The sequence below is a fragment of the Pristiophorus japonicus genome, chromosome 16 (assembly GCF_044704955.1).
Source record: "Pristiophorus japonicus isolate sPriJap1 chromosome 16, sPriJap1.hap1, whole genome shotgun sequence".
Lineage (NCBI taxonomy): Eukaryota > Metazoa > Chordata > Chondrichthyes > Pristiophoridae > Pristiophorus > Pristiophorus japonicus.
In genome coordinates, this window is record NC_091992.1 from 29,031,161 (window position 1) to 29,056,834 (window position 25,674).

Below are 25,674 nucleotides of genomic sequence, written 5' to 3' on the forward strand. Positions count from 1 at the left end.
GTATTGGTGAGGCCGCACATGGAGTACTGCGTGCAGTTTTGGTCACCTTACTTAAGGAAGGATATACTAGCTTTGGAGGGGGTACAGAGACGATTCACTCGGCTGATTCCGGAGATGAGGGGGTTACCTTATGATGATAGATTGAGTAGACTGGGTCTTTACTCGTTGGAATTCAGAAGGATGAGGGGTGATCTTATAGAAACATTTAAAATAATGAAAGGGATAGACAAGATAGAGGCAGAGAGGTTGTTTCCACTGGTCGGGGAGACTAGAACTAGGGGGCACAGCATCAAAATACAGGGGAGCCAATTTAAAACTGAGTTGAGAAGGAATTTCTTCTCCCAGAGGGTTGTGAATCTGTGGAATTCTCTGCCCAAGGAAGCAGTTGAGGCTAGCTCATTGAATGTATTCAAGTCACAAATAGATAGATTTTTAACCAATAAGGGAATTAAGGGTTCTGGGGAGCGGGCAGGTAAGTGGAGCTGAGTCCACGGCCAGATCAGCCATGATCTTGTTGAATGGCGGAGCAGGCTCGAGGGGCTAGATGGCCTACTCCTGTTCCTAATTCTTATGTTCTTATTAGCAGAAATCAAATACCAGACTCAATAACTGCATGAGTAATTTGACAAAAAATAATGACTAGAGTGGTTGTAAATCCAGAATATATAATATTCCAAATTGTCTGATTAAAGTCTGAACAATCAGTTCTGCTCTAGCTGCTTTTGAGGTATTAAATATCTGATACCTGTGCTTTGTCCATTATGGGCTGAAGCCTCTCACGAATTTCCTCCTCTGCTTTTACAATCCATTTGTTAGGGGATCCAACTTCAGATCTGAATAAAGAATATTTATTTAAATAAATATTTTTATATCATCTATAGTTACACTTGATAGTCATAATCTCTGCAAAACATGAAATAGTTGGGAAGCTACTAATCAAATTTTTAATTCAATATTTGGACCAAATGTCTTATGGAAGCAGATCTAAATGTCTTGCCATTATGTATACAGAAGCATTTCAATATGCATTTCTACATCATCTCACTTTTCTTTAAAAAAATTAAGTCCCTGGTACTCAGTGTAAATCAACAAGGTTCCAAGGATGGCCTTCTATTAAGATCCACATAAAAATGAGAAGTTGCAGAAATTGTACCTCATTTTCTTTATTTTGTCTGTTTCTTGTTTGCAAAGTTCATTGAGCTCCTTCATCCTGCGAGCAGTCTCAGAATCAAGCCATGCCAACCTAAAATCATTTTTCAAAACTAAGCTGCATTAAATTTACATAATATTCAAAAGGCATTTAGCAGCCGTCTCTCTTACAAGAACAGCAACTGACCGTGCTGTCCAACATGTATACTTGGACGGAAATGGTTTGTGGCATCCTAAAGCACAAATCACACATGAGCAAAATGGTTTCCATTATTTGATGTAATCATTTTCAATAATTGATATCAGTTGGAAATACAACTGACACTGCTGCTTGCCGACTTCATAAACACAAATTATAGCATGCAAGAAAACAATTTAGAAAGATCTCGGTAGCAGATTAGTGTGGTGATGCAAAGAAAAAATTAATACAGAATCTGTAATCATTTCAACTTTTGTCCCCATTGATTCATGTTCTACATTACAATTATAAAAAAAAACTTTATTATTCTCAAAGTGAGGATTGTTAGTGTTGGAGAATATAACAGCATCAAGCACTTCCAGATCAGTGGCAACATTGATAGATGTAGAATAAAGCACCCTCTACTTTTCCTCAGCCGAGAAAATAGCACATTTTCCCACACCAGCAGGTCCCAAATGAGATTGCCAAATTAGGGATAATTCTGCGCTATGGACCCATCAACAGTACGAACTGTATTGAGGCCGCTCAAACTAATTTCAAATAGAAACATTCTAGAATAGAATGGTTACAGCAAAGAAGGAAGCCATTGAGCCCATGCCAGCTCTCAGCAAGAGCACTTCAGCTCGTCTCACTCCACCCTTTCCCCATAGCCCGTCAAATGATTTTCCTGCAGGTACTTATCTAATTCCCTTTTGAAAGCTGTGAATGAATCTGCCTCCACCACGCTTCGGGCAGTGCATTCCAGATCATCACCGCTCGCTGCGTAAAAACATTTTTCCTCATGTCACCTTTGGTTCTGCTGTCAATCATCTTAAGTCGGAGTCCTCTGGGTCTCGAGGCTTCTGCCAATGGGAACAATTTCTCTGTGTACTCTGTCTAGCCCCTCATGATTTTGAACACCCCCATCAAATCTCCTCTCAATCTTCTCTGCTCAAAGGAGAACAACCCCAACTTCTCCAGTCTCTCCACATAACGAAGTCCCTCATCCTTGGAACCATTCTTGTAAATCTTTTCTGCACCCTCTCTAAGGCCTTCACCTCCTTCCTAAAGTGTGGTGCCCAGAATTGAGGCCGAATCAGTGTTATATAAAGGTTCATCATAACTTCCTTGCTTTTGTACTCTATGCCTCTATTTATAAAGCCCAGAAGCCGGTTTGCTTTTTTTAACAACTTTCCCAACCTGCCCTGTCACCTTCAACGATTTGTGCACATACATCCCCAGGTCGCTCTGTTCCTACACCCCCTTTAGAATTGTGTCTATATTGCCTCTCCTCATTCTTCCTACCAAAATGTATCATCTGCATTAAATTTCATCTGCCACTTGTCCGCCCATTCCACCAGCCTGTCTATGTCCTCTTGAAGTCTATCACTATCCTCCTTGCTGTTCACTATACTTCCTTATTCAAGCAGACGAGACTTCCAGTGCCATCAGTTTGATTGGATTCAGAGATGAAAGGCCCACTGCATTATCCAGTTCCCCCTTTCTTTGCTGCATTTCTCAAATAAACTGGTCCAAATGTATAATAATAATTTTCTCAGCAAATCTTTAATGTAGCTTTCAAGATATAATCCAGAATATTACTTTAAATTAAACTGCAGGAGTAGAACAAGGTTCAAACTAGCAAAGGGTAATTTTAGGATTGATATCAGTAAATTCTTCTTCACACCGAGTGTGATCAACATGTAGAAACAATAAAGTAGTGGAAGCAAAATCCCTGGAACCATTTAAGAAAGAATTGAATGCTACAATGGAAGAGCATTAAAATGTCCTTGAATGAATGAAAATGGTCTGAAAGACCTTCCACATTTGTAATTATCTTGTGATCAGCACCCCTACCTGATTGCTTCAGTCTCAGCAGCTTCTTGCCTTTCTTGTTCCATTTCCTTTAGCAAGTTTGTTTGACTTCTGTCTGTAGGTTTAGGTTTGTGCCATTCTAATCCGGTTTTCTGTTTCTTCCACGGAAATCTAAGTAATTATAAAAGTTTATATTCTAATCATGCACTAAAATTTTCAAAGAATAATTTGTCTAACCCAACAATAATGCCACAGACCAAATTTGCATTTCACTGCTGTGGCCACAATAAAAGCAATTATCATATATTAACAAAATATTATAGAGATCATACAATTTGAATCTACATTAAATTAATGTAATTTTCTTTCAAATAGATTTAATTTTTGTTCTTTTTATTTGCATAGAAGACAGATCAATTTAAATATATACATACAAAATATTTAAATGTTCTGTTATACCACTGATACAAGATAACGCATGGCCATATACAGCTGTTGCATAGGTTACTTGCCGTTTAGATGATGCTAGAGGGGTGATGGGATATCCTGGAATCCAGGGAGGTCTGCTTTCTTTACGTGGTCCCTGATTTTTCTTTAGTTCTGAAGATACTGTAGCTTTCTGAAAGCGGGCTTGCATTGCAAGAGCCCTCTGTCCTTTATACTGCTAAAATGAAAAGAAAAATAAACATGAATGGTAATGGACTGAATTATTTCACTTTTTAATATAATCAATCAAAAGATTCAATAAAATAGCATGGAAAATGTTATAGCTGCAGTACAAAAGTAAATGTTCAGAGGCTAGCAACATACAATGTAGCCATTCATAGTAACCTCTAAAGATATGGGGGAATTTTTCAGGGGGTCAGTAGGCATGCTCGGTGGAGAAACAAATTTTTGACAGTGGATCGGGACCCCACAGTCAACCCACCGCCACGCGCCTTTCCCAGATGTTGGGTCTGAACAGACCCGACACACAGCAGCAGGGGAAGCAATTCAGGTCATTATAACCTTGTTTCAGCCCATTAAGAAGTATTTTGAGCACAGCTTTATATTTTACAAGATCGCCCACGGGGTCCACGATGCTCCGGGATTAAGTAAGGAGGTCAGGAGTTGTATGATCATGGAATCATCTCATTACTTGACAGCTGCAAATGTGCTATAAAAGCTCACAGTTGTCCACTTTCAAAGCTCAGAAGCTGTTGCTTACTCCATTTGGATCACAGATTGATCTTTATGCAGATTGCGTGTTTGGAGCAAACTGTGTTTCCAGTGTCACCTCATTGGAACAACTTCTCTCACCATTGACAGATCGTTCTGTCATCTGAAGTTCATCTGCTATTTATTCCATCAGCATCGCTGCCCTTGAAACTATCCCACCTTGGTCCTCAGAATCCCACCACAATTAGCCCCAAACCGCAACAGCACCAGGCAAACCAGCAGCACCATCACCACCACCAACCTTCTCCGCAATCAACTGATGCTGCACAGGACAGAGGGCATCAGCATCTGACCACATTGCTGCCCGGGAGACCAGGGCTTGCCTCACCATGGTCACATTTACTTCACTTGACGCTGTACACCCTGACTGGCACATGATGCGCCAAGTTGGCATCACCACACACCAACACCATAAAGCATCCCTATAATGCCCAAGCGGTTTCTTTCACACTGATTACCATGGTAGGAGGTTACCGTTATGTCTCACCATTCACTGCAACTCACAAAGCCACTTCCAAAGGTGCACACAAATCTGTCCAAGAACGCCAAGTGTTCAAAATAAAGGTTTCAGCAGAAACTTTACACAAACATTGCATAAAACACCCAAGTGCCTACCTTTGTGTGTTGTTAGTTGGTATGATTGGGCTAGGAAGAGTGTGAGTGTGACCAGTGATGGGGAAGTGATAATGTAGATAGAGGGGGATAGACAGAAGTGCAAGGTAAGTTGGTGCGAGTAAGGATGTGCAGGAGTAGGGAAAGGAAGGCAAAGTGATGGGGATGCGATGAGTGGCACAGCAGAATGGAGATTGAGTGTGGCTTTGCAGGAACATTTCATGATCTACGGAGATCATTGAAAGGTTTGCGCCACTGCAGTCTGGTCATCTTGACGACATTCCTGCTTGTGTCCCCCTGTGCAATGTGCAACCAGGCTGCGTTGGTCTCCTGGGGAGATCTCTTCCACTCATTCTAAGGAAAGAGAACCTTCCTGCGTGCTGTGAGCATATGGAGGGAGTCATGGGGTAGCCTGGGTGGAGCCCTGCACCTTTGTGCTATGCTCGTCAGTGTTTGCAGCACTTCAATGCTGTAGAGCACTGACACAAAAGTGTCAAAATTAATTTGCGCATGGTCCCTTTAAGAAAACCGGCTGATAACATGTCATCAAATGGCATCATCAGACCGGCTTCCTGAAATTGGCCAGGAACGCTCTGGGCGGGCTTAACAAGTCGGAGGAGTTCGGGCAGTCCAGGGAGCGTCGAGAAGCCTATAAAGGCCCAGCGCGTCGGAGAGGCGACAGTCGGAGGAGTTCGGGCAGTGGCGAGAGGCCTATAAAGGCTAGCTGGTGCAGCTGCAGCAGGGAGAGAAGGCAAAAAAGAAGTAGAAAGAAATCGAAAGGTGGCATCACAGCCAAGGGGGTAAGTGATTGGCTGGTAAGTGATTGGCTGGTAATTGGTGAGTAGTTTTTCTTTTTCTTTTCCTTTATCAGTAAGTAACCTTTAGCATTGTTGTTGCCAATTTAGTTAAACTAAGGGTTAAGTCATGCCAGGAGAGCTCGGACACATGTCATGCTCCTCTTGTGCTACGTGGGAACTCAGGGACGCTTCCAGTGTCCCTGATGACTACGTGTGCGGGAAGTGCATCAGCCTGCAGTACCTGACAGACCGCATTGTGGCACTGGAGCTGTGGGTAGATTTACTCTGGAGCATCCACGATGCTGAGGATGACGTGAATAGCACATTTAGCGAGTTGGTCTTATCGCAGGTAAAGGGTACGCAGCCATATTGGGAATGGGTGACCAACAGGAAGAGCAGTGCAAGGAAGGTAGTGCAGGGGTCCCCTGCGGTCATCCCCCTGAAAAACAGATACACCGCTTTGGGTACTGTTGAGGGGGGATGACTCATCAGGGGAGAGTAGCAGCAGCCAAGTTCATGGCACCGTGCGTGGCTCTGCTGCACAGGAGGGCAGGAAAAAGAGTGGGAGAGCTATAGTGATAGGGGATTCGATTGTAAGGGGAATAGATAGGCATTTCTGCTGTCGCAACCGAGACTCCAGAATGGTATGTTGCCTCCCTGGTGCAAGGGTCAAGGATGTCTTGAGCGGGTGCAGGACATTCTGAAAAAGGTAGGGTGAACAGCCAGTTGTCGTGGTGCATATAGGTACCAACAATATAGGTAAAAAAACGGGATGAGGTCCTACAAGACGAATTTAAGGAGCTAGGAGCTCAATTAAAAAGTAGGACCTCAAAAGTAGTAATCGCAGGATTGCTACCAGTGCCACGTGCTAGTCAGAGTAGGAATCGCAGGATAGCTCAGATGAATACGTGGCTTGAGGAGTGGTGCAGAAGGGAGGGATTCAAATTCCTGGGACATTGGAACCGGTTCTGGGGAAGGTGGGACCAGTGCAAACCGGACAGTCTGCATCTGGGCAGGACCGGAACCAATGTCCTAGAGGGAGTGTTTGCTAGTGCTGTTGGGGAGGAGTTAAACTAATATGGCAGGGGGATGGAAACCTATGCAGGGAGACAGAGGGAAATAAAATGGAGGCAGCTTGGATGATGTGGAATCTATATGGGTAGAGCTGTAGAACACCAAAGGGCAAAAAACGTTAGTGGGAGTTGTGTACAGACCTCCAAACAGTAGTAGTGATGTTGGGGAGCGCATCAAACAGGAAAGTAGGGGTGCATGCAATAAAGGTGCAGCAGTTATAACGGGTGACTTTAATATGCACATAGATTGGGCTAGCCAAACTGGAAGCAATACGGTGGAGGAGGATTTCCTGGAGTGCATAAGGGATGGTTTTCTAGACCAATATGTCGAGGAACCAACTAGGGGGGAGGCCATCTTAGACTGGGTGTTGTGTAATGAGAGAGGATTAATTAGCAATCTCGTTGTGCGAGGCCCCTTGGGGAAGAGTGACCATAATATGGTGGAATTCTGCATTAGGATAGAGAATGATACAGTTAATTCAGAGACCATGGTCCAGAACTTAAAGGAGGGTAACTTTGAAGGTATGAGGCGTGAATTGGCTAGGATAGATTGACGAATGATACTTAAGGGGTTGACTGTGGATGGGCAATGGCAGACATTTAGAGACCGCATGGATGAACTACAACAATTGTACATTCCTGTCTGTCGTAAAAATAAAAAAGGGAAGGTGGCTCAACCGTGGCTATCAAGGGAAATCAGGGATAGTATTAAAGCCAAGGAAGTGGCATACAAATTGGCCAGAAATAGCAGCGAACCCGGGGACTGGGAGAAATTTAGAACTCAGCAGAGGAGGACAAAGGGTTTGATTAGGGCAGGGAAAATGGAGTACGAGAAGAAGCTTGCAGGGAACATTAAGACGGATTGCAAAAGTTTCTATAGATATGTAAAGAGAAAAAGGTTAGTAAAGACAAACGTAGGTCCCCTGCAGTCAGAATCAGGGGAAGTCATAACGGGGAACAAAGAAATGGCAGACCAATTGAACAAGTACTTTGGTTCGGTATTCACTAAGGAGGACACAAACAACCTTCCGGATATAAAAGGAGTCAGAGGGTCTAGTAAGGAGGAGGAACTGAGGGAAATCCTTATTAGTCAGGAAATGGTGTTGGGGAAATTGATGGGATTGAAGGCCGATAAATCCCCAGGGCCTGATGGACTGCATCCCAGAGTACTTAAGGAGGTTGCCTTGGAAATAGCAGATGCATTGACAGTCATTTTCCAACATTCCACTGACTCTGGATCAGTTCCTATCGAGTGGAGGGTAGCCAATGTAACCCCACTTTTTAAAAAAGGAGGGAGAGAAAACAGGGAATTATAGACCGGTCAGCCTGACCTCAGTAGTGGGTAAAATGATGGAATCAATTATTAAGGATGTCATAGCAGCGCATTTGGAAAAAGGTGACATGATAGGTCCAAGTCAGCATGGATTTGTGAAAGGGAAATCATGCTTGACAAATCTTCTGGAATTTTTTGAGGATGTTTCCAGTAAAGTGGACAAGGGAGAACCAGTTGATGTGGTATATTTGGACTTTCAGAAGGCTTTCGACAAGGTCCCACACAAGAGATTAATGTGCAAACTTAAAGCACATGGGATTGGGGGTCGTGTGCTGACGTGGATTGAGAACTGGTTGTCAGACAGGAAGCAAAGAGTAGGAGTAAATGGGTAGTTTTCAGAATGGCAGGCAGTGACTAGTGGGGTACCGCAAGGTTCTGTGCTGGGGCCCCAGCTGTTTACATTGTACATTAATGATTTAGACGAGGGGATTAAATGTAGTATCTCCAAATTTGCGGATGACACTAAGTTGGGTGGCAGTATGAGCTGCGAGGAGGATGCTATGAGGCTGCAGAGCGACTTGGATAGGTTAGGTGAGTGGGCAAATGCATGGCAGATGAAGTATAATGTGGATAAATGTGAGGTTATCCACTTTGGTGGTAAAAACAGAGAGACAGACTATTATCTGAATGGTGACAGATTAGGAAAAGGGGAGGTGCAACGAGACCTGGGTGTCATGGTACATCAGTCATTGAAGGTTGGCATGCAGGTACAGCAGGCAGTTAAGAAAGCAAATGGCATGTTGGCCTTCATAGCAAGGGGATTTGAGTACAGGGGCAGGGAGGTGTTGCTACAGTTGTACAGGGCCTTGGTGAGGCCACACCTGGAGTATTGTGTACAGTTTTGGTCTCCTAACTTGAGGAAGGACATTCTTGCTATTGAGGGAGTGCAGCGAAGATTCACCAGACTGATTCCCGGGATGGTGGGACTGACCCATCAAGAAAGACTGGATCAACTGGGCTTGTATTCACTGGAGTTCAGAGGAATGAGAGGGGACCTCATAGAAACGTTTAAAATTCTTATGGGTTTAGACAGGTTAGATGCAGGAAGAATGTTCCCAATGTTGGGGAAGTCCAGAACCAGAGGTCACAGTCTAAGGATAAGGGGTAAGCCATTTAGGACCGAGATGAGGAGAAACTTCTTCACCCAGAGAGTGGTGAACCTGTGGAATTCTCTACCACAGAAAGTAGTTGAGGCCAATTCACTAAATATATTCAAAAAGGAGTTAGATATAGTCCTTACTACTAGGGGGATCAAGGGGTATGGCGAGAAAGCAGGAAGGGGGTACTGAAGTTGCACGTTCAGCCATGAACTCATTGAATGGCGGTGCAGGCTAGAAGGGCTGAATGGCCTAATCCTGCACCTATTTTCTATGTTTCTATGTAGAAGCAATAGAAAAGAGAATAGTAAAAGTGGAGGGCAGACAAACCCAAGGCAAAAAACAAAAAGGGCCACATTACAGCAAAATTCTAAAGGGGCAAAGTGTGTTAAAAAGACAAGCCTGAAGGCTCTGTGCCTCAATACGAGGGGTATTCGGACTAAGGTGGACGAATTAACTGCAATTAACGGATATGTTGTAATTGGCATCACGGAGACATGGCTCCAGGGTGACCAAGGCTGGGAACTCAACATCCAGGGATATTCAAGATTTAGGAAGGATAGACAGAAAGGAAAAGGCGGCGGGGTGGCATTGCTGGTTAAAGAGGAAATTAATGCAATAGTAAGGAGGGACATTAGCTTGGATGACGTGGAATCGATATGGGTGGAGCTGTGGAATACCAAAGAGCAGAAAACGCTAGTGGGTGTTGTGTACAGACCACGAAACAGTAGTAGTGAGGTTGGGGACAGGATCAAACAAGCAATAAGGGATGTGTACAATAAAGGTACAGCAGTTATCATGGACGACTTTAATCTACATGTTGATTGGGCTAACCAAACTGGTAGCAATGCAGTGGAGGAGGATTTCCTGGAGTGTATCAGGGATAGTTTTCTAGACCAATATGTCGAGGAATCAACTCGAGAGCTGGCCATGCTAGACTAGGTGATGTGTAATGAGAAGGGACTAATTTGCAATCTTCTTGTGCAAGGCCCCTTGTGGAAGAGTGACCATAATATGGTAGAATTCTTTATTAGATGGAGAGTGACACAGTTAATTCAGAAACTAGGGTCCTGAACTTAAGGAAAGGTAACTTCGACGGTATGAGGCGTGAATTGGATAGAATAGACTGGCAAATGATAATTAAAGGGTTGACGGTGATTGGGCAATGGCAAACATTTAAAGATCACATGGATGAACTTCAACAATTGTACATCCCTGTCTGGAGGAAAAATAAAACAGGGGAGGTGGCTCAACCGTGGCTAACAAAGGAAATTAAGGATAGTGTTAAATCCAAGGAAGAGGCATATAAATTGGCCAGAAAAAGCAGCAAACCTGAGGACTGGGAAAAATTTAGAATTCAGCAGAGGAAGACTAAGGGTTTAATTAAGAGGGGGAAAATAGAGTACGAGAGAAAGCTTGCCGGGAACATAAAAACTGACTGCAAAAGCTTCTATAGATATGTGAAGAGAAAAAGATTAGTGAAGACAAATGTAGGTCCCTTGCAGTCAGATTCAGGTGAATGGTTCTGTCTTCACGAAGGAAGACACAAATAACATTCCGGATGTACTAGGGGACAGTGGGTCGAGTGAGAAGGAGGAACTGAAGGATATCCTTATTAGGCAGGAAATTGTGTTAGGGAAATTGATGGGATTGAAGGCCGATCTATCCCTGGAGTCTGATAGTCTGCATCCCAGAGCACTTAAGGAAGTGGCCCTAGAAATAGTGGATGCATTGGTGATCATTTTCCAACAGACTCTGGATCAGTTCCTATGGACTGGAGGGTAGCTAATGTAACTCCACTTTTTAAAAAAGGAGAGAGAAAATGGGTAATTATAGACCGGTTAGCCTGACATCAGTAGTGGGGAAAATGTTGGAATCAATCATTAAGGATGAAATAGCAGCGCATTTGGAAAGCAATGACAGGATCAGTCCAAGTCAGCATGGATTTATGAAAGGGAAATCATGCTTGACAAATCTTTTGAATTTTTTTTGAGGATCTAACTAGCAGAGTGGACAAGGGCAAACCAGTGGATGTGGTGTATTTGGACTTTCAAAAGGCTTTTGACAAGGTCCCACACAAGAGATTGGTGTGCAAAATCAAAGCACATGGTATTGGGGGTAATGTACTGACATGGATAGAGAACTCGTTGGCAGATCGGAAGCAGAGAGTCGGGATAAACGGATCCTTTTCAGAATGGCAGGCAGTGTCTAGTGGAGTGCCGCAGGGCTCAGTGCTGGGACCCCAGCTCTTTACAATATACATTCATGGTTTAGATGAAGGAATAGAGTGAAATATCTCCACGTGTGCAGATGACACTAAACTGGGTGGCGGTGAGCTGTGAGGAGGATGCTAAGAGGCTGCAGAGTGACTTGGACAGGTTAGGTGAGTGGGCAAATGCATGGCAGATGCAGTATAATGTGGATAAATGTGAGGTTATCCACTTTGGGGGCAAAAACACGAAGGCAGAATATTATCTGAATGGCAGCAGATTAGGAAAAGGGGAGGTGCAACGAGACCTGGGTGTCATGGTAAGTTGGTATGCAGGTACAGCAGGAGGTGAAGAAGGCAAATGGTATGTTGGCCTTCATAGCTAGGGGATTTGAGTATAGGAGCAGGGAGGTCTTACTGCAGTTGTACAGGGTCTTGGTGAGACCTCACCTGGAATATGCCTGAGGAAGGACATTCTTGCTATTGAGGGAGTGCAGTGAGGGTACACCAGACTGATTCCAGGGATGGCTGGACTGACATGTGGAGAGACTGGATCAACTGGGCCTTTATACACTGGAGTTTAGAAGGATGAGGGGGGATCTCATAGAAACATAAAATTCTGACGGGACTGGACAGGTTAGATGTGGAAAGAATGTTCCCGATTTTGGGGAAGTCCAGAGCAAGGGGACACAGTCTTAGGATAAGGGTTAGGCCATTTAGGACTGAGATGAGGAGAAACTTCTTCACTCAACGAGAGTTGTTAACCTGTGGAATTCCCTGCCGTAGAGAGTTGTTGATGCCAGTTCATTGGATATATTCAAGAGGGAGTTAAATATGGCCCTTATGGCTAAAGGGATCATGGAGAGAAAGCGGGAAAGGAGTACTGAGGGAATGATCAACCATGATCTTATTGAATGGTGGTGCAGGCTCGAAGGGCCGAATGTCCTACTCCTGCACCTATTTTCTATGTTTCTATGTTAACAAGTCCAATCAGGGGAAATCATTTTGAACAGCGGGTTGGAGCCAGTAGCGAGGCCAGGATCCGGCTCTGACATCGCCCGCCACAGATCCACCGAGGAAGAGGAAATCAGCGCCATTGTTACACTGTGTATACTGGTTTGAAACTAATACCTGCTTACAGAGATGAAAAGCTGGTAATGCTGAGTTGCATTGATACCTCTGTATTTGTTTGTGGTCAGACATGCACAGAACTCTGCTTACTTGCATCCAAATGTTGGTTGCATTCTTTTTATGTTAACAGCTGGTTCTTTGCAAACATTAAAGAGTTTAAAAATGAAGTTGTGAAAGTTTGCTTCACATTTTGTGACAGTTGGTGCAAAACCAAACAGTGCAAGATTATCTTGCAGAATTTAATCCCATTGACTTCACTCCCAAGTTATATTACACATTCTGTGCTGATGTGAAGCAGTTTTAGATCTACACCAAACATACAGTAAACTCGCCAGCAAAAAAAAACATCTAAGTCATCTCTGAATTAACATCTTGAAGACAGACTCAATATTCCATCAAAAGGTACACCTTGGTGACATAGGGCCCAAGTTTCTACCGACCCTTAGAACTGCGCACCTCCATGAGATCCGCCGACTTTCTGGAACAAAGAGTGTACCTAATCCTTACTGTGGTGTCCTCCACGCTCATCAAGCCTCCTTCAGACTCGGCGGAGCGCAGCAGAACCAGCTGGAGGGCGGAGCCAGGTCCCGGCACTGAAAACAGTGCCGGAACCTCTGCACATGCACGCTAGAGTGTGCGCTCATGTGCAGTAACTCCTCGCCCCCAGATTGTGTGTGCGTGTGCTGCAGGCTGTGTGGGAGGGGCCTGAAGCACGCCGCCCCTAGCACTGGCCAAATGGCCTCGCCGCCACGACCTGCGAGGGAATAGATGGCAATGTCCGTCATCGGAGACAGGAGATCCTGGGAACAGAAAGCCAAACAAGAAAGGGAGAATGAGCTGGCAAAAGTGACCATCAAGGAGGAAGATGACTGAGGCCATTGAGTGTTCCTTGGGACTGTCCAGAAGTTTCTGTCAGATTCACAGTTGTAATGACGGCGAATGCTGACAGTTTCACCGTCATTACTATTGTGTTCCTAACATAGATGAGGCTGCACATAGGGAGGTTAAAGTAACAGTGACCTCAGTCTTTAATAAGACACTCCAGAGTGAGGAACAGGCCTTAGGGGCCGGCTTATATACAGTGCTCCCAAGGGATGCTGGGATCCCTTGGGACTTCAGGGGATGAGCGTCCTGGTGGCGGAACATGCGAGAGCATGCTTTACAGATACACAACATCACTTCCCCCCTTCTCCCCCCCCCCCCCCCAAAGTCAAAGTTAAAAATCTATTTACAAGGTGGGGCGGTCGGGAGCCTTTCTTTCTCTGGTGGACCGCCTCGGTACAAATGTCTGTTCTGGTGTGTTGGATGTGCCCTCGCTGGGCTGGTGTGTTGTTGGCCCTGCAGGGCTGCTAGGTGAGCCTGGCCTTGCTGGGCTGTTGGGTGTGATGGGTTCGATTTCCTGGTTCGGCGTGGTGTCGTTGATCCTTTGGGTGTGTGTTGTGGGCTCGAAAAAGGTGGTGTCTGCTGTGGGTTGTTCAGGGCAGTCTGTGAACCACAACCTCGTTTGGTCCAGGTGCTTTCTGCAAATTTGTCTATAGTTTAGCACATACACAGGGTCATTCAGATCAATTTCCCATGACACAGTGGCGCAACCATCGTTTACATTTTGTTGCTGCCGTCTGCTCTCTACCTGATCATGCAGGTTGGGGTGAACCAGCGAGAGTCTGGTTTTAAGTGTCCTTTTCATGAGTAGCTCAGCCAGGGGCACCCCTGTGAGCGAGTGGGGTCTCGTGTGGTAGCTGAGCAGTACTCGGGACAGGCGGGTTTGGAGTGAGCCTTCTGTGACTCATTTAAGGCTCTGTTTGATGGTTTATACTGCCCGCTCTGCCTACCCACTGGAGGCTGGTTTAAACAGGGCCGAGGTGACATGTTTGATCCCATTGCACGTCATGAATTCTTTAAATTCGGCACTGGTGAAACATGGCCCGTTGTCACTGACCAGTATGTCAGGCAGGCCATGGGCGGCAAACATGGCCCTCAGGCTTTCAATGATGGTGGTGGCGGTGCTTCCCGACATTATTTCACACTCAATCCATTTTGAAAAAGCATCCACCACCACAGGAACATTTTACCGAGAAACGGGCCCGCATAGTCGACATGGATCCTCGACCATGGTCTGGAGGGCCAGGACCACAAACTTAGTGGTGCGTCTCTCGGCGTGTTACTCAACTGAGCACATACGCTGCATTGCCGTACACAGGACTCTAAGTCAGAGTCGATACCGGGCCACCACACGTGGGATCTGGCTATCACTTTCATCATTACTATACCCGGGTGTGTGCTGTGGAGATCCGAGATGAATGTCTCCCTGCCCTTTTTTTGGTAGCACTACGCGGTTACCTCACAACAGGCAGTTTGCCTAAATGGACAGCTCGTCCTTTCGCCACTGGAACGGCTTGATTGGCTCTTGCATTTCAACGGGGATGCTGGTCCAGCTCCCATGCAGTACACAGTTTTTTTTACTGGGGACAGCAGAGGATCTTGGCTGGTCCAAGTCCTAATCTGGCGGGCCGTGACAAGTGATTTATCATTTTCAAACGCTTCCATGACCATCAACAAGTCTGTGGGCTGCGCCACCATCAACAAGTTTGCAGCCTGCACCATTTCCACCCCCGTGGTGGGCAATGGTAGCCGACTGAGAGCATCTGCGTGTGGCGGATGATATAGTTATACGCTAATAGCGCGAGTGCCCACCTTTGTATGCGAGCTGAGGCATTAGTATTTATCCCCTTGTTTTCAGCGAACAGGGATGTGAGGGGCTTGTGATCGGTTTCCAGCTCAAATTTGAGGCCAAACAGGTACTGATGCATTTTCTTTACCCCGAACACACACGCTAATGCCTCTTTCTCAATCATGCTGTATGCCCTCTCGGCCTTAGACAAGCTCCTGGAGGCATAGGCGACAGGTTGCAACTTCCTCACAACGTTAGCTTGTTGTAATACACACCCAACTTCGTACGACGACGCATCACATGCTAGCACAAGTTTTTTACAGGGGTTATATAATACAAGCAGCTTGTTGGAGCATAAAATGTTTCTGGCTTTCTCAAAAGCAATTACTTGTTTTTTTCCCCATACCCAGTTCTCAACTTTACACAATAATACATGTAGAGGCTCTAAGAGGGTGCTTAACCCCGGTAGGAAGTTACCAAAATAATTGAGGAGTCTCAGGAACGACCGCAGCTCCGTGATGTTCTGTCGCCTTGGGCGTGTTCCTGATAGCCTCTGTCTTGGTGTCTGTGGGCCGAATGCCGTCCGCCGCGATCTTTCTCCCCAAAAACTCCACTTCTGTTGCTATGAAGACGCATTTCGACCTCTTCAGCCGCAGCCCTACGCAATCCAGTTGCTGGAGGATCTCCTCCAGGTTTTGTAGGTTCTCAACGGTGTCCCGACCCGTGACCAATATGTCGTCCTGAAAAACCACCGTGCGTGGTACCGACTTCAGTAGGCTCTCCATGTTTCTCTGGAAGATCGCTGCAGCCGACCGAATTCCAAACGGGCATTTGTTGTAGATGAACAGTCCCTTGTGCGTGTTGATGCAGGTGAGGCTCTTCGAAGATTCCTCCAGTTCCTGCATCATGTAGGCCGAAGTCAGGTCGAGCTTGGTGAATGTCCTGCCTCCTGCCAGCGTCGCAAGTAGGTCGTCTGCCTTAGGTAGCGGGTATTGGTCCTGTAGCGAGAAACGATTAATAGTTACTTTATAATCGCCGCAAATCCTGACCGTGCCATCAGTTTTGAGTACTGGAACAATCGGACTGGCTCACTCGCTGAATTCCATTGGGGAGATGATGCCCTCGCGTTGCAGCCTGTCCAGCTCAATTTCCACTCTCTCACTCATCATGTGAGATACCGCTCGCGCCTTGTGGTGAATGGGTCGTGTCTCTCGGATCAAGTGGATCCGCACCTACGCCCCGGAAAAGTTTCCAATGCCTGGCTCAAAAAAGGAAGGAAATTTGTTCAGAACCTAGGTACATGAGGCCTCATCAACATGTGATATCGCTCGGATGTCATCCCAGTTCCAGTGGATTTTGCCCAGCCAGCTCCTTCCACACAATGTGGGGCCATCGCCCGGGACAATCCAGAGTGGCAGTTCGTGCACCGTGCCCTTGTAGGTGACCTTGACCATGGCGCTGCCCAGGACAGTGATAAGCTCTTTGGTATACGTTCTCAGTTTCGTGTGGCTGGGGCTCAGGGCTGGTCTGAGTGCCTTGTTGTACCACAGTCTCTCAAACATCTTTTTACTCATGATGGATTGGCAGCGCCAGTGTCCAGTTCCATGGCTACGGGGTAAGCCATTCAATTTTACAGTTAGCATTATAGGTGGACATTTCATTGAAAATGTGTGCACCCCGTGTACTTCAGCATCTGCCTCCTCTCTGAGGCTCGAAATTGCTTTGATCCACCATGGACCAATCTTCCTCTGCCACGTGGTGGTTAGCAGGTTTTGCAGAGCTTGCAGCTCGTTTGCAAGCTCATTGGAGGTGCCCTATTGTTCCATAGCTCTTGCAAATATACCATTTGAAGCGGCATGAATAGGCTGAATGGAAGCCTCCACAACGCCAACAAGGTGTGAACTGCCTTGCATTCATCTTTTGTTGGGCACTCAGAGTCATCTGGGTCACCTGAGGCCTGCTGGCAGTTGCAGACTCGTGTGTTCTGCCCTGTACATTTCTGCTCGCAAACACAGTTCCAGTTAATTTATGAACATTGCTCGCACTTGTGTGCTGAGAGATTTGTTTGGTGTTATCACTGGTGGACAGAAACGCTTGTGCTAGCGCAATGGCCTTACTGAGGGTCGGTGTCTCTACAGTCAAAAGTTTTCGTAGGATGGTCTCGTGGCCAATACCCAGTACAAAAAAGTCTCTGAGCATTTGCTCCAGGTAGCCATCAAACTCACATTGTCCTACAAGTCGCCTTAGCTCGGCGACGTAGCTCGTCACTTCTTGACCTTCAGATCGCTGGCACGTGTAGAACCGATACCTCGCCATCAGCACGCTCTCCCTCGGGTTAAGATGCTCCCGAACTAGTGTACACAGCTTCTCATACGACTTATCTGTGAGTTTCACCGGAGCCAGAAGATTCTTCATGAGGCTGTAGGTCAGTGCCCCGCAGACTGTGAGGAGGGCCCCTCTCCTTTTTGCAGCGCTTCCTTCTCCGCCCAACTTGTTCTAGCCGTTCGACATAGGCTTCCCAGTCCTCACCCTCCGAGAACTTCTCCAGGATGCCCACAGTTTGCTGCATCTTTGCGTTGGATTCGTATTCTCGTCGCCAGTTATTATGTTCCTAACACAGATGAGGCTGCACACAGGGAGGTTAAAGTAACAGTGACCTCAGTCTTTAATAAGACACTCCAGAGTGAGGAACAGGCCTTAGGGGCAGGCTTATATACAGTGCTCCCAAGGGATGCTGGGATCCCTTGGGACTTCAGGGGATGAGCTCCCTGGTGGCGGAACATGGGAGTGCATGTTTTACAGATACACAACAATTACAACCACAAATTCTGGACTATTAATATGCATTTACACAAGTTAATAATGCAGAGCAGTTTCAGCTTCACATCGATGCTAAACTTGTACAATGTAAATTAGATGTTAGGACCCAAACTGACTTTGATGTGAATCAGAGAGTGACTCACTACTCCAGGGAATCTCAACGACTTTTCTTTGGTCAACGTTGTATATAATCATACTCTTCCCTACCATAAGGCCTCATATGCATTAACATTATCATTGTATTTGGCATGGTAATAGCATTACAGGAATAACATAAGAGTTGGCAGTGGAGCAGATGGTCCATCGTTTGTGGCTCATCGCCAAGTCATTGTAACCCCCTTGCTGCATCATTACTTTTGAACGACTTTTTCATTGCAGCACAGGGAGAAACCCAAGTAAAAAAACATTCTATTAATGCTGAACATGCTCATGGTTATAATCATAGAAGAACGCACCAACACTCGCCATCCTTATAATAAAATATCATAAAATCATTGTCCCCAACTTACATATGACCTGTTAGGCAGCAGCACGCCTTTCTTAGTCGCATTTTTCTCTGCAACAGATTTTTTCAAGGCTCCAGCACGCTGTAAGGCCTCTAACCCAGCCCTCATTACAGCATTCCTATCAGGAGTTGGAGGGCCTTCCTCCTGCTGTGGTTCTTGATGGGCAGGCAGGGACTCTCTACTGCATTGCTGGGGTCTGGGAGATTCAGGAACATGCAAGCTTTCATCTGTACAAAATATTTATTTCAAAAAGCAACATTTTATTGAAGGGTGCGTTAATTCGAAAGTATTTTTCTGTTCTATCAAATTAATAATGCTATAGCATTTAAAACATTTTCACATGTATACCAATAAAATATTTTCTGCTGTTTTCTAACCAAAATCTACACATGAAAGAACATTTTATATTACTTTTGAAGTACAAGCTCGTACCATTTACATTTAGAATCTGTACTTGCAGTTTACTGTGGCCAAATAAACCAAGTCACTAAGTCTCACAATTAAAAATTACATTTTGAATGCTGACTGTACGTAAACAAGCTTATAAATCAAAATGTTATCAAAGCAGACCTACAACCACCTCTTCACATCAGCAAGAACAGCTACGTGACATGTGTAAGACAAAAAGATTGACAAATATCTTGGCTGCACAGCCATTTTTCTTACTTTGTACATAATGCTTTGGCCCTATATCTTATTCAGGTTTTTGAGTGAAATACATACTTAGTTGATGTAAAGAAACTGTACCTGGAAAGTATTATAAAATATACCACTCAGCTTGAAATTGAAGATTTAAAATACACAAACACTGCTTTCACCTTTAAAAAGTGACAGACAATAAATAAAAACAAATAGCAATTTTTCCAACCATTTTACTTGTACAATAGGACAGGTTGGAGGATCCCATGACCGGAACTTAATAACACACTATTTGGATTTGACATTTCTAATGGTTGAAAAAAAAACTTACAAGGGGCATGCTACAGACCAACAGGATAGGACAATAAGAAAGATGACAATTTGCTCTTTGAAGATTTTTTTTAAGTTTGTGAGGACAGGAAAGTTATTTAATTGGCAGGCTTCAATCAACCAAATATGAAATAAACCCAAGTCGTTTAGAGGCAGAGTTGATAAATGTAATACAAAACTGTATCAAGGAAGCCACAAGAGCCAGATGCTTGCCTTGGCTTGGCCTTGGTTAATGATCCAAACAACATACAGAAAATAGAACTCCCAAAAGTCGAGAAAGACAGCAATCATAAAAACATTAAGTTTAACATGATCTGGGAGTTAGATATATCAAAGCCCAGGGGTCAGATAGATTATTTTAACAGGGCTAAATTCAAATGGACTGGAGGAGAATGTCCAATAGAACTTCAGTAGAGGGCCCGAACACCACCTTTAAAGGAATATTGCTGAGCATGTAAGAAAAATACGTATCTAGAATCAACAAGCTCAGAGGAAACAAGCATGACCCTAAATGCATTAGCAAATTTAAAAAGTGAAATAGTGAGGAAAAATTGCAACTAGAAATCCCACAGGAAGAAAAGGGTTCACTAGGTTGAATATTGGAACATGCAGAAACATGTTAAAAGGATGATCAGAGGAGCCAAAAAAATCCCAAAAATGCATAGTTGCAGTAGCAACAAATAGCTTAAAAATTCGTTTAAACATTACAAAATTAAGATGGTAGTCAGAGAAGAGGTGAAAACCATACAAGAAGCAAACAGGCTTGAATCGGAGGACTGGAACAAAAATGCTCAGGGGTCAAACTGAGAAATATCTGTACAATAACCTAGAAATAGCAGGGCTTCAGAAGGGAAGTTTCTGCCTGGCCATCCTCTTAGACTTCTTTGATGAACTGACAACCCAAATGGATTGTGAGAAACCCCACATGGTGTGTGCCTACTCTTCCAAAAGAGATTTGACAAAGTTCCACACAAAGGGCCCAAGTTTCCACATGATTCGCGCCTGATTTTTAGGAGCAACTGGTGGAGAACGGACTATTTTAGAAATCGCAATTCTCCACATTTTTTTTTCTGCAGTTCTAGTCAGGTAGAACAGTTCTCGTTTAGAACAGAATTTTTTCTTCAAAAGGGGGCGTGTCCGGCCACTGACGCTTGATTTGAAAGTTTCCACAGTGAAAATGTACTCCAAACTAAAGTAGAATGGAGCCAGTGAAGATTTTTGTACAACTGAAAAAACCTGTTCTACACATTAAAAAATCAGGCGCAGGTTACAAATTAGGCGTCCAGAACGAGGTGGGGGGGAAGGGAACTCATTAAATTCAACAATAAATCCTTATTTATACTTCTACAAATATTATACAAATAAATCCAACCTGAATAAACATTTATAAGCCAAGAAAAGATTAAATAAACCATCTTCCTACCTGTGTGAAAGTGCTTCAGCCAGGGAGAATTCTGCAGCCGTTCGTGCCGCTGAGCAGGAGGGGGGGGGGGGGGAGAAAGCCGTTCGTGTCGCTGAGCGGGAGGGGGAGAGAGAGAGAGAGAGAGAGAGAGAGAGAGAGAGAGAGGGGGCGAGTGGGGGAGGGAGGGAGGGAGGGAGGGAGGGAGAGAGAGAGAGAGAGAGAGAGAGAGAGAGAGAGAGTCGGGTCCAAGGGGGGGGGGGCGGGGAACAGGAGCGCGGGTCGGGTCGGGTCAGGTCAGCCGGAGGGGGGTGGTGGGTCGGGGCGGGTGGGGGAGCGGGTGTCTGCTCGGCCGGGGGGGGGGGGGTGTCGGGTCAGGTCTGGTCGGCGGGTGGGGGGGGGGAGCGGGTGTCGGGTCTTGTCAGGGGCGGGGAGCAGGAGCTGGCCGTGGGAGGAGCCTTATCCACGCAGCCCCAGTGAGGCCATTCAGCCAGGGCTAGGGGCTGCATGCTTCAGGCCCCTCCCACACAGTTCGGCGCCTGGAGCTACTGCACTTGCGTGCCGACTGTAACGCGCATGTGCAGAGGTCCCGGCACTGTTTTCAGCGCCGGGACCTGGCTCCACCCCCCCCACAGCTCGTGCTGGCTGCACCGAGGGCCAGAGGACCTGTAAGTAGGTGGAGAATACCGAGGATTTTTTTAGGCGCGAAAAACGGACGCCCAGCTCGGAGGAGCGCCCGTTTTATTTCTTGTGGAAACTTGGGCCCAAAAAGCTATTAGTTAAGATCAAAGCTGTGGGGATTATGGGTAAATCTTAAGAATGGACAAGAAATTGGCTAAAGGGTAGAAAACAACAGATACTTGTTAGAGGGAGGGAGGATGGGTTGAATGGGGTGTATCAGGGTTCAATATTAGAACCACTACTGCTTTCAATTTACATCACTCAGTCATTCAGAAACTCAATGCAAATTATTCAAATTTCCAGATGACACCAAATTAGGAGGGGGCAGCAGAATTTATGGAGGCAGTTCAGTTATTGCAGAATGAGTTAGAAAAAATAGGTATGTGGGCAAATCAATGGCAGGTGAAATTTAATACCGTTAGGTGTAAAATACTACAGGAAAAATGGGAAACACTCGTACTCCATGAATGGTAATGAAATAGCTATGTAAGAAGTTGAAAGAAATCAAAGAGTCTTAGTAGACTTGATGCTCATTGTGTCCAACTAATGTAGAGCAGCAATCAACAAAGCCAATACAATGTTGAACTATTGCCTCAACAGTAGAATACAAGACAGAGAAAATCATGATCAACAATGTAATGCTCTGGTCAGACCATGCCTTAAGTACCATGTCCTGTTTTGGTTGTGATTAGGGTTCATTATAATTAGCTATTACAAAGCCAAAGTAGCATAATTTGGTTCTGCTAATGTTAGGTGAAAATTTGCGTTTGCATTGCACTCGCAAATCCCATTTCAGAAGAGGTGACTGAGTTATTTATGCAACAAGCAATTGTCCATAGACTGCATTAACACCACACTAAAGGGCCCAAGTGTGCCCAGGAGTGGCTCCATTTTTTTTTTGAGCAACTAGATTTTTTTTGGAGCATCTTAAAAATTGCAATTCTTCCCATTTAATTTGCTCCAGTGTAAGTGAGTTAGTTAGGTTTTTTTTAAGTTCAGTTTTTTTTTCTCAAAAGGAGGCGTTACCAGCCACTTATGCCTGTTTTGGCCATTTAAGCAAACTTAGACAGCTAAAAGTTACTCCAAACTAACTTAGGCCAGCGTGTGTGGCCACTTGTGGCCACACAGAAAAACCTTGCGGTGAGCTAAGAAATCAGTGCAGGTAAATACATTTAAAGCACCAAAAACAAATAAAAAAATACAAGAAAGCTGAGAGGACCTGCACCTAGCACCAAGACTTAGAAAGCACTAAAACTAGATTAAAAATGGATTGGTAAACTAGCAAATACATTATAGCAAGTCCTGTAAATAAGAGTTTCAGCCAAACTATTTTACAGAATTCCTTTTGAAAGCAGACGAAGAGTAAATCAAACAAGAATTTAGGACCACATAATCAATCAATAAATAAACAAATAAAAAATAGAAGTCCTACCTTGAGCAAAGCTTTACTGCAGAAAAACACTAGCAGCTGGGTTCCTTTGCACAGAGTCTATACTGTCTCCTGCCCAGTTGCCAGCCAAATGGACAGTCCGGCTAGTGGGTGGGAGGGACCACCAGCGGCAGGAGACTGCAGCCTGGGACCCTTGGGTTTGGTCCCCAATACTGGGAAGGGAACATCAGCCCTGGGGGTTAGAAAGGCTGGGGGGGATGTCGTCGATTGGGAGACCTGGGGGTGGGGCGGGGGAAAGCTACCGGTTGGACGGGGAGGCAGAGAGGCCTGTGAGTGGGCGGGGGGCAGGGTCTCCATGCCCCTGGACATGCCAGGTTCTTTGACCAATTTTGGCCTCCGACGCACCTGGCTGTCGGGTGGGTAGGCCTGCAGCTCCAAGCCACAGCTGGCGTCCGCTATTAGGAGGGAAGCTGACATCGGGAAGGGTGGAGGGGAGGCATGTCCGATTCTGGGGGAAGATGGTTAATTATGGGGGGTCTGATCATGGGTGGTTCACAGGCAAGCTTGGTGGGCCGGGGTTAGCACTCCTGCTCCTTCTGACCCACAAGCAGTGCTGGAAAGACATTTAACCTGTTTCATCCAGCCGATCTCATCTCCCTTCAGCAGCCGGGTTCCCCAGGTCAACGTGTGTGGGGCTGGATAAGGCAGCGGGCCGCCAATGAGGGAGCCCATTCGGCCAGGGCTAGGGGCGGCGTGCTTCGGGCCCCTCCCACAGAGCCTGCGGATTGTGGGGGCGAAGAGCTACTGCACATTCCCAGCACTGTTTTCAGCACCGCGACCTGGCTCCATCCCCCTCTACATGTGCTGCGCCACGCCAAGGGCCTGCAACGTTCCAGCAGCGGGGAGAATACCAAGGTAAGTTTTAGGCGCGGTTTTTCTTCTACAAAGTCGCGCCGTTCTAAGCAGGGGGGGCAAGCTTGGACCTTAAGTTCCATCTTTTCCTTACACAATCTTAGTATCTCATCAGGGTTAGAGGGAATGACTCCAAAGTTTTTTTTAAAGAAACTGTCTGACTTACCAATCTGCAGTCTCTTAAGAGGAGGTAATTGTTTGAGTACACATGAAACATTGTCCTTCGTGATGGGCGATTTTGGTGCTCTTTCAGCAGAACGGCTTCTGTGTCTGCCTAGGGATCTTTTTCTGCTTGGTGGGGAAACACTTCGGGCTCTCTGTGGCAATTGATTTGATTCCTTTTGAATTTGTTGCTTCCCAAGAAGTGAATCCAGATCCTGATAAATTCACAAAAAAAAACATCTTTGGCCTATGAGGCAAGACTTCACATTCCGTCATGGATTTTGTTCCTTCCTTCACACTTGAGGTCTCCCCAGACCATCCCTAGTTAGAATGGGCAGCTGACCTGCTTGCAGATTTCTGCTCTCTGACCAGGCACTAGGAGGTGTATGCTAGTAAGCTGCAATGATTCCTATTTAAATTTCCACCTCAAACTGGAGTTTGGCAAATCATTAGGGGGGAATCTTCAGAGTAAGTACATGTCCTGCCAGTCCATGAAGCAACATATGGAAGCTCAAAGTACTGAGCTATTCTACACATCAAGACTTTTACACTTTATCACAGAAGCAATATCAATTAAATCATAATGAAAAGATTATTCAATATGATCAGCATTTACATAGGCAGTAACACAATATCATCTATACAATATAATTAATTAAAATTAAAAGTTTTAGATTTTAGCTGATGAAACCCTACTAGGCGATTGAATATTACAAAAACACAGTAGTCTATCAAAGCTTTTGTTCTTGCCAACAAAAGATTGATTAGGTATGTTCAGTACATTTTAAAGTTCATGATGAAACTGTTAATAGTTTAGCTGGAATCCAATTACCAAGACAAATGGCTGATTTCACAAAATGACCTTTCCCCCAAACTGACCCCCTGCCTCTAAGATTCCAAAATAACAGTATGTAAATTGGTAAGTACAGGGGATTTACAAGGTGAAGAACTGCCCAAAAAAGTCAACGCACTTAGTAAATTACAAGATGTGGATTTTTAATTGGCAAATGGTTAGGATTATTTTCCCAATACAGCCCATGGTAAGCATGGGCGTCATAAGTGGTGAGGACTGTACTGCATTCTGTTTATCAATTATATAATGCACTGTCTTTGAGTGGTATTTTCAAACCTAAAAAGAGGCTTGCACATTAAGAGCAGAGTTTTTGCTGGACATGGTAGACTCTACTGTGCACCTTGAATAATAAACCGGATATTGCTAGGTGGCCATGACCACAGAGGTACAAGTGATATTGTTGGTTGAAGAGGATGATGGCTGTGTGAATACTACTTTGGTTGCTTTCTATTTTGATATTTATGTAACTGTTGGGAGTTGTAGAAATTGCCCCTTTTCTGACCATACCCCCAATTTAGTCAGTGTTAGAGCAGAGAGGAGTAGAAACTGCCAGAAGGAATGCAGAAAATGGGACTTTGTAAAATCAGGTAGATATGAACAGACTAGAGGTGGGCAGATAAGTGGTAGATGCAGTTTAATACCGAAAAGTGTGAGGTAATGCATTTTGCAAACAAGAAGAAAGAATGGAAGCAAATCTTA

At 45.1% G+C, this 25,674-nt stretch overlaps 1 protein-coding gene across 2 annotated transcripts in view; it reads right to left on the bottom strand.

The window, feature by feature from the left end:
• The window catches only part of kiaa0753 (KIAA0753 ortholog), a 72,445-nt gene that overhangs the window by 25,867 nt on the left and 20,904 nt on the right, over nucleotides 1-25,674 (bottom strand). Inside the window, exons 7-12 of one of the 2 annotated variants that reach the window (XM_070857153.1) lie at nucleotides 24,127-24,337; nucleotides 18,613-18,836; nucleotides 3,655-3,806; nucleotides 3,185-3,313; nucleotides 1,154-1,243; nucleotides 746-833 (exon numbers count right to left, since the gene is read on the bottom strand). In XM_070857153.1, the coding sequence (XP_070713254.1) occupies nucleotides 746-833; nucleotides 1,154-1,243; nucleotides 3,185-3,313; nucleotides 3,655-3,806; nucleotides 18,613-18,836; nucleotides 24,127-24,337 (894 nt within the window). The remainder of the gene's footprint in view (nucleotides 1-745; nucleotides 834-1,153; nucleotides 1,244-3,184; nucleotides 3,314-3,654; nucleotides 3,807-18,612; nucleotides 18,837-24,126; nucleotides 24,338-25,674) is intronic. The other variant, XM_070857154.1, reaches the window with a different exon arrangement.